The sequence below is a fragment of the Leptidea sinapis genome, chromosome 4 (genome assembly GCF_905404315.1).
Source record: "Leptidea sinapis chromosome 4, ilLepSina1.1, whole genome shotgun sequence".
Lineage (NCBI taxonomy): Eukaryota > Metazoa > Arthropoda > Insecta > Lepidoptera > Pieridae > Leptidea > Leptidea sinapis.
This window is the reverse complement of record NC_066268.1, coordinates 8,297,332-8,316,581: the sequence shown is the minus strand read 5'-3', so window position 1 is coordinate 8,316,581 and position 19,250 is coordinate 8,297,332. Positions and strand designations below refer to the sequence as shown.

The 19,250-nt window shown below is 40.2% G+C and overlaps 1 protein-coding gene across 4 annotated transcripts in view; it reads left to right on the top strand.

Annotated features, from left to right (window-relative positions):
- LOC126979684 (protein polybromo-1) overlaps positions 1-19,250 on the top strand; it is a 53,641-nt gene that overhangs the window by 31,681 nt on the left and 2,710 nt on the right. The window contains exons 24-32 of one of the 4 annotated variants that reach the window (XM_050829124.1): positions 757-890; positions 2,140-2,259; positions 3,297-3,420; positions 4,826-5,017; positions 6,043-6,182; positions 6,552-6,654; positions 8,918-8,959; positions 14,751-14,937; positions 18,943-19,022. In XM_050829124.1, the coding sequence (XP_050685081.1) occupies positions 757-890; positions 2,140-2,259; positions 3,297-3,420; positions 4,826-5,017; positions 6,043-6,182; positions 6,552-6,654; positions 8,918-8,959; positions 14,751-14,937; positions 18,943-19,022 (1,122 nt within the window). Of the gene's footprint in view, positions 1-756; positions 891-2,139; positions 2,260-3,296; positions 3,421-4,825; positions 5,018-6,042; positions 6,183-6,551; positions 6,656-8,917; positions 8,960-14,739; positions 14,938-18,942; positions 19,023-19,250 lie in introns of all 4 variants that reach the window. The other 3 variants (XM_050829126.1, XM_050829125.1, XM_050829127.1) reach the window with 3 other exon arrangements.

The window sequence follows — 19,250 nt, the reverse complement described above, 5'->3', positions numbered from 1 at the left end:
AGGCTCAGCAAGGCAAGCCCTATTTTTTATATATAAACATTTGTGTGCGTGACAAGCTACGTTTTACAGTCGCCATACGTATGTCAATTTTTTGCATGTGTGCGTGCATCGCTGAAAATAGAGGTTAACTGTTCGCTGCTATTTTCGTCGACGGGTGCACAGCTGTCACATTCAATCTAGACGTATAAACTATCTAAGTTTAAAAAAAATGAGGACCTACGGGGAGAGCGCTAAGAATGACGTCACAGTAATTTAGCTCTAGTCTCTAAGAGATTCTTATTCGTCTTGAATTAACTCAGTGAATAATCGATTTTACTTTTGCCTAGATGTTGAATCATATCTTACAGGACTAATTTTTTGATCTGCTGAAGTTTCATATTCGTTAAATTTAAAAAAAATCCAGTGAGTGCGTCTGGTGAGATTTAATACGAACAAATTTTTCATAAGAAAACACGTAAATAAAAACCTAAAAAAATATATTCTATACAAATTGAATTTGTAATCAAAATTCATGAACGATGCGGGACTCGAACCTGCGACCTTTCGGGTTCCGTCCGAGCGCTCTTACCAACTGGGCCAACCGTTCGAGTGACGCATGGATCGTAAATCTTGGTATGTTTTATTCAACTCTCAGGTTGTAGCTCCATCTACAGGATACAAATAATTGCATATTAAGAAATTGACTTGAGATGTCGCTAATCTTTCATTTTCAATTTCTTTGTAAAATTATTAGTCATTACTTTCCCCTCTGTTCAGGTCGCCCGACGGAAATAGCTGAGAACGACGTGTTCGTATGTGAATCACTCTACGACGAGTCCAACCGCATCGCCAGGAAACTCAAGACGGGCTTGAGGAAGTTCGAGCACACCAAAGATGTCACTGTTGATGAGGTATGTATTTATTTGTTATAAGTTTTTTTACTGTTGTGCAGTTAATGTAATATTTTACATTAAAAAAAAAGTGTGTGTGTACTTATGTATGCACGCAAGAAGTTATACTTCTTTGGCCTAACGAAGCAAAATTCTTGCAGAGATTGCTTTGACAAACAATTATTAAACAATGAATACGGCTGTATGGTCTTGAACCCCTTGTCTGTCCTAATAATAGACGAACAAACCAAAAAAAAAAAAATAACGAATGACGCAAACATCAGAAAATTTTAGGAACCAACTTCACCCTGTTACTTTTGTGTTACAGTGATGCGCGCGCATCCAAAAATTTCACTCTCCGCATATTTTCATAACGCGCCTAAAGAAGTATAACTTCAGAAAATGAATTGTACTTATGTATTTATCTAACGAACATTTTGTAACGATGTCTAGATTTAAGGCTATATTTAATGCTCAACTAACCGTTAGCGCGTACTATACGCGATGACCAGGTTTTGTTTAATGCTCAGCTGACAGCAAACTTGATTGCGCGTGTACAGTTGCGAAGAAAAATGAATTCACTTTTAACCTGTTTAATATTTGCGCACTACTTACGAAAACAATTACGAAATAAAAAACTACGTCAAATTGGAGGAGAAATTGATACAATAACGTTTAAAAATAATATTTTACGTTTGAGTATGTTTGTTGCATCATTTTACATATTATTTTGTAAATGAAATGAATTGTAAAACGATGAGAATGTAAATCTTGATTTAAAAGAGTGGCAATAAGTTTCTTGCTACCTCTTCTCATTAGCTCAACCCTTTACGAAGTAGCGGTAGATTCAAGAAGAAAAAATTTTTTTTTTGACATTCATAAGTGTCTTTTCCGTGGCCGACATGAGTAAAGTAATTTTTATTTGATTTCAATAACTCTATTCGAAATTTCCAGAACATGAATTTTGCTTTACGATTTTTGATGACGATATTAAACACGCGCGGACGGTCGGTCGCTCGGTCACCGTCGCACTGAACGCACAATTTATCGCCATAGCCCGATAGCGGACCGACGATTCTCATCAGCGCGATGGTATTAGGTATAGGCGCGTAGTACTTCATCAGTGCTGGATTGAACGTTTTCATATGATTTCATAGTTATGTATATAGCTACACTCGACCGACGTCAACAGTGATTGTCGATCGAGCACTAAATGCAGCCTTAATAATATAATGTATTGAAAATATATATTTTGTTTTTATAATTCCAGATCTACTACTTCCCCAAACAGCTGGGTCCGCCCGCCCTCGCCACGGCGCAAGAAGTGCAGACCACGACTAGCGCCTTCACACACAAGACCTTCAACCCTACCATCAACTCCGACTCTATGGTGAGTCATAAACGGATCCTATTTTTCTCACCGTCACACGACACGCCACAAATTAGGATATCATTACCACCATCTGGATGTGTGGTGTTCCTTCACATTGCGGTTTTCAAGGAACTTTCTTCCAATTAAAACAAAGGCGTTTCCGGGACGATACGACATGGTTACCTTCAAAAAAGGCGTACACCTTTCTTAAAGAACGGCAACCAGGATGTTGACTGGGCACTGTCGCCTAAATAAGCATCTCAGTGTGGTCGAAATAAAAAGTGGAAGATCTTGCAGATTTTGCCTTGAGGCCGATGAAACGCCTCTACATCTCATCTGCAATTGCGGCCCACTAATGCATAAGCGTAACACCTTCCTTGGCGACTATACCCTACTCCCAGATGCTGTTTGTAATACTCGCGTCAAGAAGATACTGCGGTTCGAAAATGCAGCAGAGCTTGTCGACGAGCTATAAGTATGAGTGGCGAACACAATAGTTCAATTCTGGACGCGGTGTTACGAGGACTCAATCAGCCATATAGCCACCCTCTGCTAATAATAATAATAAAGGCCAACAAAGCTCCGGTGATTCGTCTGGTGTTGCAATAGAATGTGGGCGGCTGTGATCACTTAACATCAGTCAGGTCAACACATACTAACAAAGAAACATTCCATTATGAGTTGTAAATGTATTTGATTATGAGTTGTATATGTATGAGTTGTAAAAGAATTGTTAAAAAACGTTTGTGTGGTAAAGGTAACCTTTACATATGTATGTATAACATAAATGACTTTCTTAATGATATCACAGATTGGGAATGGAGCGACCGCCCTCAGGCTATTAAATAAAAAGTTTAATTGTACAATGTTACTTTGTTAATATTACTTTAATTGTAAAACATATTTTTGATGAAAAAAAAAGCCCGCTGAGTTTGTTGCGCCCATTCTTCTCAGGCCTGAGGCATTCATTTTGGAATGGGTGGTAGTTTTTTGACTTTCAATAAGTGATTTCACATCCTATTTTGAATAAAAATATTTGAATTTGAATTTCACAGGACGTAAAGCCGCAGTTTACGAATCTGATAAATACGACGATCGGCAACCAAGACGTTGAAATGTTATTGGAGAACTCGTTGGATGACTCATCGCTCGCTTCGCCTGCGACGCCGCTTTCCACTGGTATATTGACGCCATTTCATCCAAAATATTATAACGCAAGCTTTATTTATACACAAATAAAATTTGAAAAACAAAATGTTATGAACGATGCGGAACTCGAACCCACGACCTCCGGCGTTCCGTGCCGGTGCTCTAACCAACTGAGCCAACCGTTCGAGTAACGTATCGTTGTAAAATCTTGTTTGCTTTGTTCAACTCTCAGGTTGTTACAGGTTGTCTGAGGGTTATCACTTGAAAAACACAACATATTGTTTAGATTTACAAGAGCGACATCTCAATTCAGTCAATTTCCTAATATGCAAATATTGGGGTTGAGCAGTTTTTTTTTATGGAATAGGAGGACAAACGAGCGTACGGGTCACCTGTTGGTAAGTGATCACCGCCGCACACAATCTCTTGCAACACCAGAGGAATCACAGGAGCGTTGCCGGCCTTTAAGGATGGTGTACGCGCTTTTTTTGAAGCTCATTCCACAGCTTTGTAGTACGTGGAAGAAAGCTCCTTGAAAACCGCACTGTGGAGGACCGCCACACATCCAGATGGTGAGGATGATATCCTAACTTGTGGCGTGTCGTGCGAAGGTGGAATTCGGCGGCAGGAATCAGGTTAAACAGCTCTTCGGAACACTCCCCGTGATAAATGCGGTAGAAGACACACAATGAAGCGACGTCTCTACGCAACGCCAAGTGATCCAGCCGTTCACAGAGCACTGGATCCCCGACAATTCGAGCTGCTCTGCGTTGCACGCGGTCAAATGGATCGAGCTGATACTGGGGTGCGCCAGACCATAGATGACAGCAATACTCCATGTGTGGCTGGACCTGCGCTTTGTAGAGCGCTAGTATGTGGGCCGGCTTGAAGTATTGCCGTGCTCTATTAATGACGCCCAGTTTTGTTGTGCTTATTACTTAGCAAGTAATTTTGTGAGTCTAGACATTAATTGGCACCCCATGAAAGAGAGTCCACTGGCCTTGTTCGAGGTAGTGACTGAATAGCAGAACCATTCGAACTATAATAACCCTGTTTCAAACAGATAAGCAACGTCTAATGTGACAAATGGTTGACCATATCTGAACCCTCCAGGTAATATGTGATAATGGGAGAATTACTTTCGTTTCTTCTCTCTCAGAGTGCCATTTCTGGCAGTGTTTGAACTGACAACAAAAACAATTCTAAAGGCATCTATTTTGAGAAAATTAATGCCTTTTTAATTATATTTTTATTTTCATAGATTGACTGTGTTCTCTTTTGCAGATAATTATATTTAATATCGGCGGGAGTGAACACCTACTTTTTAAAATAATCTTCTAATTTTTTACTATGCTAAAAATAGAGTTTTAAATGATGTTTTACATGTTAAAAAGATTATTCGCCAAGTTTGTTAAATATTTGTCAATATCATCAGGTGGTAACAGCAACCCTTACAACCCCTCGTTAGTACAAACCAGCAACCAGGAGAAGGTCACCAACCAGACTTCCACCCCGGCCAGCGGGAAGAAGAAGAAGGAACAAAAACAGAAGATTGTCACTGGTTACATTCTGTACTCGAGCGAGGTTCGGAAACCTATCGTCGCCAATAACCCCGAATGCACTTTTGGTGAGTTCATTTTGTGATGATTTCATTTATAGACCAGTGCCGAAGCCTTTGAAAATGATAAAAAGTGAAACAAAATAATAGTAGGATAGGATATAATATATATAAATAGGATAGGATAGGTGTGTAGAAAAAAAATTGTTTTTGAAAAAGATAAATAAAAAACCAAAAACTTGGTTTTTTGAATTTTTCAGCTAAATTTTTTGTTATATTCTCGTCCTTTACCAATGGGTTTTGTGATATTAAGTTAAAATAAGGCCAAAAAATAAATATTTTAAATCAAATAAATTACAGTGTATTTGGGACATAATAAGGTAGGTTTTCACAAAATTTCGTAGAAAAAAATTTTTTATTTGAAAAAGATAAATAAAAAACCAAAAACTTGGTTTTTTGAATTTTTCAGCTAAATTTTGAGGTTATGTGAAAAAAGTTTTATTACAAAAGTTGTAGAACTCTTTATTATCTACAACTTTGCCAATTAACTTTTTGCCATAGGACTTGTAGTTTTGCCGGAAATCGAGATAAACCGTTTTTTACCCTAAAACACCCCCCCTTTTCCACTTCCCGACCTCAGATCGCTCGTAATTTATTTTTTCCTTAATTTTTGTTATATTCTCGTCCTTTACCAATGGGTTTCATCCTGCTGTAATTTTTTTTGGTTTCAAAAATTATCGACCCTGGTCTATTATGCGGTTACCAGATTCCTTATTGTCCTAGCTTTTAGTTACTTTTAGTGATGGTAAAAAACGTTATTTAACTAACACCGTAACTGTCGTTCCAGTTCTATAAAAGTCATCGTGACTTTGCCACTTTGGTTCCAATCTCTTCTAAAAGTAACTCTACGGATCTATATCCGTAGAGTTACTTTTACGTTACCGAGTATTACCGGTTTTAATAGCTAACGATAATACGGTAATTAATTAAAAATAAACTATTTTCACTTATCTACAATATTTACACTAAATATTATAAGCAAAAGTCGTACTTTTATAAATTAAATATAAAAATAGATATGTATGTTGGCGCAGGTGAGATTTCCCGAATCGTGGGTAATGAGTGGAGATCGTTGCCCGCCGCCACCAAGCAGTGCTGGGAGGAGAGAGCTGCGCGCTGCAACGAGGAGACGGCTGCCAGGCTCGCGGAGGAGATGAAGGAGATAGCGCAGCACGTGAGACTCTACGTTTATTTATGGAAGAGGAGCACAAACGAGCGTACGGGTCACCTGATTTAAGTGATCACCGCCGTCCGCCTTCTCATGCAACACCAGAAGAAACACAGGAGCGTTGCCGGCCCTTTAGAAAAGGGTGCGCGCTTTCTTTTGAAGGTACCCTTTTAAGGAATTTTATTCCACAGCTTTGTAGTACGTGGAAGAAATTGAAACCGCACTGTGAACAACCGCCACACATCCAGATGGTGGGGATGATATCCTAATTAATGGCGTGTCGTGCGAAGGATGCAATATGCAATTTTCAAAATCGTCGAGCTCGTCTCTAAGTTGAGATTCTTGGATATAATTGAGTGTCTGTTTATTGGACAGACCCCGATGGAGATGACGTTTGAGTGCGCGTGGGACACTTGCGACTATCAGTTCGAGGAGGTCAGCGACTGTATGGAGCACTGTATCGGCGACGGGGGCAACAGTAAGTACCAACTCATTATCAAATTTTTATACAAATATTGTTATTTAAGACATTAACGTACAATAACTAACAAGACTTACAATAACTCTGCCTTTGCGACTATTAGGCAGAATTTTATACAATAGACCGAACCAAGGTTTAAATTCATGAATAATTCCTTTCCATGAATAAATGTTGCGACTATTAGGCAAAACCTGCAAGTGTGCGTGTGGTTTCGCACCAGAATAATACCACTCCATCTCCTCCCGTGGGTGTCTAAGAGGTGACTAAGATATAAAAAGAACGGAGGAAGTACAGCAGCATCCTTCCGAATGAGAGCACCATCATCATCATATTATGGGTCCCAAAGCACCCTTCCGAATGAGAGCACCATCATCATCATATTATGGGTCCCAAAGCACCCTTCCGAATGAGAGCACCATCATCATCATATTATGGGTCCCAAAGCACCCTTCCGAATGAGAGCACCATCATCATCATATTATGGGTCCCAAAGCACCCTTCCGAATGAGAGCACCATCATCATCATATTATGGGTCCCAAAGCACCATTCCGAATGAGAGCACCATCATCATCATATTATGGGTCCCAAAGCACCCTTCCGAATGAGAGCACCATCATCATCATATTATGGGTCCCAAAGCACCCTTCCGAATGAGAGCACCATCATCATCATATTATGGGTCCCAAAGCACCCTTCCGAATGAGAGCACCATCATCATCATATTATGGGTCCCAAAGCACCCTTCCGAATGAGAGCACCATCATCATCATATTATGGGTCCCAAAGCACCCTTCCGAATGAGAGCACCATCATCATCATATTATGGGTCCCAAAGCACCATTCCGAATGAGAGCACCATCATCATCATATTATGGGTCCCAAAGCACCATTCCGAATGAGAGCACCATCATCATCATATTATGGGTCCCAAAGCACCCTTCCGTATGAGAGCACCATCATCATCATATTATGGGTCCCAAAGCACCATTCCGAATGAGAGCACCATCATCATCATATTATGGGTCCCAAAGCACCATTCCGTATGAGAGCACCATCATCATCATATTATGGGTCCCAGAGCATCGAAAACCCGCCTGCCAAACGTGGCGATTAAGGCTAAAACCCCCCCTTTCGTCGTGTAGGTCTTTGTCCAGCAGTGGACGTCTTCCGGCTGATATGATGATGATGCAAATGATGAAACAAGTCGGGTTGTTCGGATTGATTCCAGCGGCCGAATTCCACCACCGCCGATTACGTCAAGATGAAAAATACCACCCGCATCATGTCTGGCATTTCCACAACCGCGCGTTTTGCAACAAATTTTTAGCCTCGCACACTTTGTGGAATCAATTACCGGCAAACAGCATTTCTCGAACCGATACGACTTAGACACTCAAGAAAAGAGGATACTCCCACCTCAAAGGCCGGCAACGCATCTCTTGACCCCTGGTGTAACGGATATCCATAGGCGGATGCCTCACCACTCCCCATACCGTGAGCTTCCTGCCCGTTTACCCCCTCTTATATAAAAAAAAAACAACACTTGCCCCACAATAAAATGTTAGTCTTCAAGGGTTGGCCATTTAAACGCTCATAATAAAATTGAAATATCTTTATTTTACATTTGCCACTAATAATTACAATTTGGGCAGCGTTACCCCTTAGAATTCAAAATAAGTAATGGCACTGCTGTAGTGCCAACTTACACGAATCAAGCTAACTAAAGATCTAAATATTCTATGCTATTATAGTTATTTCTAATCATAGTGATAATTATATTAAATACTAGCTGACCCGACAGACGTTGTTTTCTGTATTGAATTTGCCAATAATATTTCATAAGATCAAGAATTATTTCGTTAAAAAATACTCCCTGTTGTTAACTATAATGAAATTGTTTCACAGCAGAACTGTCAAACCGTGCGTCAATAAATTCTCACACAGAAAATATGTCCATACAAAACAAATATTGGAAATAAAAACGATTATGGGTCCCAAATCAAAATAAAAACTATCCTATCTCTCAAGTTGGACTAAACTGCACTCCATGAAGTAATCCCCATTTAAATCCGTTCATTAGTTTAGGAGTCCATCGCGGACAAACAACGTATCACGTAATTTATATATATTAAGATTAACAGTAGTTAAATAAATATAATTATTAATTGGGATATCTTATGGCGGTTCATGACGTTGGTAGCGCTTGTTAACACATCAAGCTAACAGTAATTAATATGATTATTTTTTTTATGCTGCCAGTGATAGGAACGTTCATTGAGAGTAAGAAGAGTAAGTTGGAACGTGAGTATAATATTCTTATACAATCTAATTCTAGTTACGATTATTGTTATTTTTAATACGTTATACACTATAATATAATACGTTTGATCACATTTAAATAATTGAGAATACCAGAAAGGTCAATGAGTGCACTGTGAGTGTGTGTGTGTGTGTGTGTGTGTGTGAGAGAGAGAGAGAACAGAGAGAGTAATATATCTGTTTAATCGTGGTATAACAATATACTCCGCCTGGTATTCTTTTCCGTGACAGCTGGGTCACGTGATTGGCCTAAGAATACGTCATCAGTTGCGATGACTGTTCTCAAACTATTTTCGAGTTACGCTATATACAGTGCCGGATTATCCACGTAGCGAGAGTAGTAATTGCTACGGGCCCCGCATATTTAAACCCACTCATCTCTGTCTGAGCGTATTTTTTTCGAGTGAAACTTATTAAAATGTGGTAAGTAAAGTGAATTTACTTGAGGTCACAAAAACGTGAACCGTTACAAGTTTTCTTACTAAGGCACTCCACGTCAGACACACGGTAACTGAATATTTCAAGGGCTCTTTGAAATTCAATTAAATTTATTTATTGTGTCTAATACAGTACACATCTATAGGGTTTAAATTTATAGTAGTGTCTTCGATTCAGCTAATTAAAATTAGTATGCAATAACTTTACTTAAAATTAAAAAGCCTTTAACAATAATATTTTTTTATCAATTAACTTATTATCATTTAAAAATGGAGTCTAGGAGATCTTTTGAAATAATTTGCTTCGGGTCCCGCTCTCAATTCGCCTGAGACTAATTGTTTGAGTGAAACTTGTTATGATGTAGATATTGAATTACATGTCACAAAAACGTAAAACGATACAATTCTTCCTAAGACAATCCACGTCAGTCACTCGGTAACTAGACCAGTGCTGAAGCCTATGAAAATGATAAAAAGTGAAAAAAAAAATAGTACGATGAAACTTATTGTTCCAGGAAGAGAATATAACAAATATTTTTGCTGCTACGAAATAACAGGTATGAATTCTCTATGAAATGCCTTTTGATGGGCATAAATTTTCCGAACACTTACAATCGTAATTTATATTTTTTTACACCATCGGAAAGTAAGGATTTCAACGAATAGAAAGCACACAAACTTTTTGAAAAAAGCTGATATTTTGACGTGTGGATTTTCGATTGAAAATAAGGGTTCTTTTTCGATATTTAAGTCAAAATAAGGTGAAAAAATTAACATTTCAATCCAAATAAATAACAGTGTATTTGAGACATAAAAATGTAACTTTTTACAATGTTTCGTGAAAACACTTTCTTTTTTGTAAAAGATAAAAATAAAAAACGTGGTTTTTGAATTTATCAAATAAACTTTGAGGTTATGTGAAAAAAAAGTTGTATATCTTTTTATTACCTACATCTTTACCATTTAACTTTTCATAGAGGACTTGAAGTTTTGCAGGAAATCGAGATAAACGGTTTTTTACCCTAAAACACCTCCCATTTCCCGACCTCAGGTCGCCCGTAATTTATTTTTCCTTTCATTTTTGTTATATTCTCGTCCTTTTCCAATGGGTTTCATCCTACGATTATTTTTTTGGTTTCAAAAATTATCGACCCTGGTCTAAACCAACTATTTCCAATATTGGAAATAGAGAGCTCTTTGAAATAATTTGCTACGGGCCCCGCGCTTGCTAAATCCGGCACTGGCTATATATAATAATAATAATAATAATTCTTTATTTGCATAATGTGTGTATAAAAGTTAACAAATAAATCCTATACGAACCTAGACTTGCTATGTGATGTGAGCGACACGATGAAATGGCGAGCTGTCAGTATGACACTTAAGCAACTGCGTCATGTCATTTTACTATGGAAACCGATTACGCCAAACTCACACATTTGTCTATTAAATATGTAATACACACACTTAATTCCGGCTTTATGATAATATAATAATAATATAATAGGCCTTAATTCACAATCACGAAAAGACATAACTACAAATTTATTTGCATTAATTTCAAACTTAATATTAGGTCCTTACATATGAAATTGGCGTTTTGTATGGGAGGAACAAAAAGTCGAATATTTTTAAAAATAATATATTTAATTAATCAAAGTATGAACCATTGTTTTTTATGCGCTTTTGCCATCTCATAGGTTGATGATCTCATTGATCCCTTTACTAAAAAAACCAGTCAGAATCAATAAAATCTGTGAAGGCAATTTGGACTGCCATGGGGCAGTCCAAATCATGGGGCAGAGTTAAATTTTTTCCCTTGCAAGAAGTTGTTCAAATTTCGAAAAATTGGTAATCTGTTGGAGCAAGGTCCGGGGAGTACGGAGGATGTCTTAGACATTCCAAATTGAAGCTCTTCTAATTTGGTAACCATCTGTTGTGCAGTGTGTGGTCTAGCGTTGTCGTGAAGTAGCAGTGGCGTGGAGCGATTGACCAGCCTAGGTTGTTTAGCCGCTAGCTTTTCCATCATGGTTTGCAATTGCTGACAATAGACATCAGCCGTAATAGTCTGGCCAGATTTGAGAAAACTGCAATGAACAATACCGGCACTAGTCCACCAAACGCTTACAAGTAACTTTTTTGGGGTTAATTTTCGCTTGGGGCAGGATTTGGCTGGCTGGCCAGGATCCAACCATTGCGCTGAGCGCTTCCGATTATCGTAAAGAATCCATTTTTCATCACAGGTAATTCGGTTAAAATACCTTCATTATTGTGCCGGTTCAGTAATGTAACGCAGCAGTCGACGCGCGTTTGCCGGTTTGCTTCAGTCAATTCGTGAGGTACCCACCTTTCAAGCTTTTTAATCTTCCCAATTTGCTTCAAGTGAATTAAAACAGTTTTATCACTAACACCGCAGCCTGCAGCTAACTCGGACGTGGTTTGCGATGGATCCGCTTCCACAATAGCCTTCAATACTTCATTATCAACTTGGGTCTCAGGCCGTCCACGGGGCTTGTTCTGCAGGTCGAAATTTCCAGAACGAAAACGTTGGAACCAAAAACGAACTGTGTTTTCTTTTGCAACATGACCGCCATACACATCATTCACCCTTCGAGTCGTTTCCGCAGCACTAGTGCCACGGCGGAACTCGTACTCGTAAATAATGCGATACTTTAAGTTTTCCATTTTGTAAAATGAGTGACGCAAACAGAAAAAAACAAAAGAAAAAACAAATGAATGACGGTCATCGAAGCACAAATACATGAGTAAATAGCTGTACAAATTTGAATTTGGAATTCCTTACCAAAGAGGAGAACATCGTGATTAAATTGGCCAGTACGAAATACGCCAATTTCATATGTAAGGACCTAATACAATTACGTTAATATCATATTCTTAAAGTGGATATGACAACCTCAGAACTTTTTCTTAAATTGCAAAAAATAACATATAAAAACTTGAAGTAATAGGAACTCTGTAACCATAGATTTGACTACGGCCTTACGAATAAACTTGGTATAAAGTTATACCTAAGCATAAACAAAGAATATGCAAAATGTGTACAATATCGTTGACAACACTGTCAATACAATGATAATTCTGAAGTTTTCCGAATGACAAGCTGCCTTGCAAATAAACGCGGGAGACGTTATACGTCCGAATTAACCAATCGTAAGCAAAATGACTATTTGTAAACATTTTACATTTTCATGGTTTATGATTAGTTATAACTTTGTCAATTTTATTTGTAAGGCCGCTAGTGTTGTATGAATATGAATTAAGATATCGGTAAGTTACTGAAAACTAGAAATGAACTAATCAGGGTTGATAAAGTTTATTACCGATAAAGTACGTTATAAGCTAAAATAATAATAGGCCGATATTTTTTCTTTGGTATTGTTTTATTTAAAAGTATGGACAATATTTAGCTCAATTCAAATAAAATCAAGACAACGTACACGAATACTCTTGGAAAGTTTCACTATCAATATTATATTTACCTGGGAAGCAATACACGCATAAAACATAGTTTTTTTTTTCTATTTTTTACAATTCCATGATGTATTTCTTCTACTCTCTCTTATCGGTGGAACCTCAATATATGCCAAATATTAAAATTTTAATAAAGAAATTGTTTGGCCATTATTTTTAAATTAACGCTTGTTTAGTTTAACTGGAATCTTACACATATACTATTATGGTTAATTTTTAATTGTATATTTCGCACATCACATAAAAAATATTAATTGTATTTAAATCGGAAAATTATGCAACCGATCATAGGAAATCCCTTCGTTGGACATATTTTTATTGCGGCTATGATTTCTACAGTCCAAAATGGCACAATGAGGCATATTTGTATTTTTTTTTAAAGATAATTATGCTTCACTTGACATCAAATGACTGGTCTCACTTGAGCCTCGAGTAGGTACATTTGTACACAATAGTGGCAACAGGGTAACTTGCCACTTCCACTAGATTTTTTGTTCCATGGTGTAACCTAATAAGGGGTATTAAAACACGAATCTGGGTGATAATAGTATCACATGAGTGTTTTAATACTTACTTATCAACAGTTGCATACAAGACTTTATCTACACCCATAATATGAATCCTCTAAAAGAGTCTGAAACAGCTTACTGCTAACATTAAAACGGCCAGCCTAAGTAGTAACCTATTTATCATGTATTACTGATTATATATAAATAAACTAAGTATTAATGATTTATTTTAGTAGCAATTTATATTTTGTGTAGTGCAATTATTAAAATTCACTTGAATATTATGTTCTTTAATGTTGGAAGGTCCCGAGCCCGATGTACTCGGTGGAATATTTATATTTACCACTTCGACCCGTTGTAAATGTTCTTTACAGGATTTAAAATATCTGGCGGTGTGCTGTTTAAACTTGAATCGCTCATGTTTTGTAAACAAAACAATAAAAATATCGAAAAAAATGGCGGGGATTCCAATAACCTACTTTTTTTCTATGGCGCGCGACGTTCTTTTTTTGAAATTTATACAGAAACCACGCATCGAGCAATAAGAATGTTGCTGTCTGATGAAACTCTTTGTGCATGAAGGGATCGAAAAAAACCAAAGGAGTGTTTTAATGAAATTCAATACAGTACATCCAAACGGATGTTGTAATGGTTATTAGGGGTATGTTCCGATATGCACTGCGAGCACTGCACAGTGCTATCACTGTAGAAAAATTCGTTCCATTATGGACTGGCAGTATACTGCCGCAGTACCTTAGGGAAATATATGAAGTCATAAATCGCCGCCATATTCTACTGTGAGTACTGGTAGTTAGGGTAAGGTACCGCTTTTGAGTTAAGGTACTCGCAGTACTTTGATCACGTGATCAGTGAAAACCACTCGAGTGCCTAACGTTTTATAAACAATACCTACAACTTAATCCCTATAATTTTTAATTTGACAGTACTCCAACAACAGTTTTTTAATGAACTTATAAAACTTTAATACACTCATTAGAATGCTGCGTCAAAAAATGCGGCTTGTTGATTGCGTTCCGTTTAAAATAGTAACCAGTATAACTGGCTATAAAGGAACGGCTTCACAGTATACTAAATTGATGTCACACGTGCATATCGGAACATACCCAAGGACATTGGTTGTTCTAATGTTGGCAATAAGCGAACTGTTTCAGAATCTTTAATAGAGGATTTAAAGCATGGGTGTAGTTAAAATATATTATATCGTGACGTAGTCTTAGGCCGTCGTGGGAAGAGAATACCAGACGAAGTATATCACGAGTGACGTGAGTGAGATGACGTAACTAACAATATCTGTGTGCACATGCGCCACGTCAGCGGGCCACGTGCAGCAACACTACCGCGGCAGCGGCGCCGGCGAGTACCCGTGCCTGTGGCGCAGCTGCGCGCGAGTGCGCAAGGGCCAGGCGCCCTTCCCCAACCTGCCGCGCCTGCTGCGCCACGTGCGCGACCTGCATGTCAACAAGCACAACGGACGACTCGTCGCGGTGCACGAGCGCTCCCGGTGACTCTCATACTAATCTATTTGTTACTCCTAAGACTGATGTTTTTATTTATGGAATAGGAGGACAAACGAGCGTACGGGTCACCTGGTGTTAAGTGATCACCGCCGCCCACAATCTCTTGCAACACCAGAGGAATCACAAGAGCGTTGCTGGCCTTTAAGGAAGGTGTACGTGCTTTTATTGAAGGTACCCATGTCGTAACGTCCCGGAAACACCGCACAAGGAAGCTCATTCCACAGCTTTGTAGTGCGTGGAAGAAAGCTCCTTGGAAACCGCACTGTGGAGGACCGCCACACATCCAGATGGTGGGAATGATATCCTAATTTGTGGCGTGTCATGCGAAGGTGGAATTCGGCGGCAGGAATCAGGTTGAACAGATCTTCGGAACACACCCCGTGACAAATCCAGCCGTTCACAGAGCACTGGGTCCCCGACAATTCAAACTGCTCTGTGTTGCACGCAGTCAAATGGATCGAGCTGATACTGGGGTGCGCCAGACCATAGATGACAGCAATACTCCATGTGTGGCTGGACCTGCGCTTTGTAGAGCGCTAGAATATGGGCCGGCTTGAAGTTTTGCCGTGCTCTATTGATGACGCCGAGCTTCTTCGAAGCCAATTTGGCTTTGTCCTCCACATGGCAACGGAATTGGCAATCGCTCGAGATTTCGAGACCCAGTATTCCGATACTAGGCGAGGCTTTAAGGGAAGTGTGGTCGAAGAGCGGTGATACGACAAATGGGGTTTTTTTTGTGGTAAACGCGCAAACTTGAGTCTTCTGGGGGTTAAATTGGACAAGGTTCAATTTACCCCATTCCGCGACCTTCTCAAGAGAGGACTCGATAGAAGACACAAGTTTCTCCCGGCACTGGTCGACGTTTTCCCGGGAGAGACCTGCATGGCCCGTGTATACGGCATCACCAGTGATATGTTGGACACCTCCAACATACATTGCTATGCAGAAGAAACAGCGTGGGAGATAGCACACAGCCTTGGGGCACTCCAGCGTTCACGGGCTTGGGATTCGAGCAAAAACCGTCGACAACGACTTGTATGCTGCGCCCAGTGAGGAAGCTGGAGGTCCACTTGCATAAGCTCTCGGGAAGCCCAAATGATGGAAGTTTTGAGAGGAGCGCCTTGTGCCATACACGATCAAAGGCCTTCGCTATATCCAGGCTAACTGCCAGGCCTTCCCCCTTGCTTTCAATAGCCGCCGCCCATTTATGTGTTAGGTATACCAGAAGATCGCCAGTCGACCGACCATGGCGAAAGCCGTATTGTCGGTCGTTGATCAACTGGTGACCCTCTAGGTATACCAGAAGTTGGTGGCTAATTATGCTCTCCATGATTTTGGAGAGCAGGGAGGTTATAGCAATAGGCCTGTAGTTTGCCGGATCCGAACTGTCTCCTTTTTTTTTCATCACAAGGGCTGACTTCCATCAGTCAGGGACTACGCCTTTGGAATAAGAGTGCCGGAATAAACGCGTTAGCACCGGCGTCAACTCAGGGGCACACGTTCTAAGCACGATTGGAGAAATGCCATCCGGCCCGCTCGACTTCCTGACGTCCAACGAAAACAGAGCTCAGACAGAAAACTGTTAAGTTTTCTGTCTGAACTGTACTTCAGGCATAGAGCTCTGACACCGCGGGATGGTCGGCGGTGTTTTTCCGTTGTCGTCAAGAGTCTAGGACAAGAGATCGAGAAGAGTCGAGCACAGGAGATCGGCTTTCTCTTTTGCCGTATGGGCCAGGGTGTCATTCCTCATGTGCAACGGCGGCATGGACGGCTGGTTGAAGTTACCGAGAGCAGCTTTCGACAACGACCAGAACTTGCGTGTTCCGGTTGGGTAACTGGAAAGCTGCTCGCCGATTTTGACGACGTGCTTTGACTTCGCACGGGCGATTTGCCGCTTAAAAAATCCGGAGGCACGGTTATATTTCCTCTTAAGAACTTTACAGTTCGGATCCTTTGTGCCCAGCGCCGCAACCCAAGTTCGATACGCCTGTTTTTTGCAGTCAGATTCTGCTTTAACTAACGCATCGAACCAGGGCTGTGATCTGCCACCGATCCGTACTACAGAGCTCAGTATAAAAATATCCATGCCCTGCAGTATCACATCGGCTACTGCAACGGCGCAGGCACTAGGATCATCCGAAGGGAAACAAACCGTGCCCCAAGGGTGCAAAAAAGGAACGCAACCTATCCCAATCTGCTGACTTGTAGTGCCAAACGCGGCGGGTCGCTGGTGGTCTGCGACGTTGGCGTCGGATGGGCACTACACTCCTGACCAGGCACTGGTCGGACGTTCCGAGAGGGGCGTCGACAAAGAACTGGTAACCACCGGTATGTCTAGTCAGCAGAAGATCTAATAAGGACGGCATGTGGCTATCCACATCCGGGAGCCGCGTTGGCGATTCAACCAATTGGGACAGACCATACGCCAATGCGAAATTATGCACAGATCGCCCTGCGTAGTCTGTGGTACGTGATACAAGCCATTCGGCTTGTGCCCGTTGAAATCACCCAAGACTACGATTTCTGCGGAGGGGAATGGCCTCCGGTCCTCGACACTAACCTATGCGAAACATAGCGGCACCAGGCCGCTACTTCACGCGGTTTTCTGTACGAGTGTGGTAAGTAACCCGGACGAGTCTGGCCCGATTGTCTGACGTCAAAAGACGGTAGCGTGACTCTCCCACTTTCAATAAGCCCGTAGTCGCCTCTTACGACACCCTAGGGCCTGGTACTACCCTATTCTTTTTACGCCCCGGGGAAGCACAGGGAAAATCTGGTCAAGATCGCCAGAATACCGTGAATGATGGCAGCGCAGGACCGATCATCATGGAAATCTGGGGGAGGCTTTTGTCCAGCAGTGGATGTATTTGTATAGCTTCGTTGTGTTATGGGATTGCGATTATCGTAAACTACTTATCTACTAGAGCTAGAGCCCGTGGACGGTGGAACCCAGACCTGTGTATTTTATAAAAGCTGAAAGTTTGTCAGCGCATGCTCCCAACACAGGTAAGAACGATGGACCATTATGGAGTTTGGGTTACAGTGGCTTTGGCAGGTAAACGGTACTAAAGGTGTGTAAAATACATCAAAGACTAAAGTGCTATTTTTCGGTATTGCCTTCTGAATATTATTAAAAATCACGTTATTCATTGCCAGACACTTCGCGCCCTGCGTAGGGCACCCACTTGGATTCACGGACACTCTGACAGATCGGACACACATCCCGGATGCTAGCGGAAAACTGATACCATACTGTATATGCTAGTTCCATACTGTATAATCTACATATTATGATACAACAATTATATTAAATTTACTTTATAGTCTGTATATATTCGTAATATTTTATTTTTTAATTAATAATGTATATTAACATGCGCAGTAGAAATAACAACTGCGCAGTGACTTAACTCGCACTCACCCATATGCATACGGCCTCGCGCTCTTCAACAGCTACCCTACATAATTGTCTGGCAAGGGGTTGGAACTAACAAAAGTGTAAGTGTAAAAAATTTAACACACCTTTAGTACCGTTTACCGTGACCTGCCACACTGCAAGCGAAACTCCATAATGGACCATCGTTTTTACCTGTGTTGGGAGCATGCGCTGACAAAACTTTCAGCTTTTATAAAATGACGTAGTTCTGGGGTCCACGGGCTCTTAGACCATGTCATTATTCGCCGCAAAATTCCTTCATTTTCGTCATGCCTTACCAACGGATCAACCTATGCTCCTCTCTATAGGTCAGTTGCTGTTAACTCTTTTTTATATAAATACATTTTTTATTTAATCACACTATTCTTAAAAACTTATTGAAAATTGTTTTCCGCATTTAAGTTTTGTAGGTATGTTGTGCGGAAATACTAATCATGCCAAATTTGAGATATGTTTAGACTTTAGTAACTACTACATATCGTGTTTTAAACATGACTTGATCGAAAAACGAAAACAAATGAATTTAATAATGTAACACTTTTTTTTATTATAGAAACTTTGTGCCGAGCTCTAAGAAAGCGACGAAGATCATTACGACCACAGGGCTAAGGACGGGCGTCTTGTCGCCTGGAGGTAAATATTATTTATTCTCATATAACTCATTAAAAATGTTCGATTTCACTTCTACAGCCACACATTGGTCATAATATATCCCTGTTCGACCCTCGGGAGTAAAAATAATAGGAACTTTCTTCGATGCACGCCTACCCTGTTCTTCCCCGGGGCATAAAAAGAATGGTGAAGTCTCAAGGGTGTCGTAAGAGGCGACTTAACGCATTTATCAGTGGAAGGCTCCTTTGC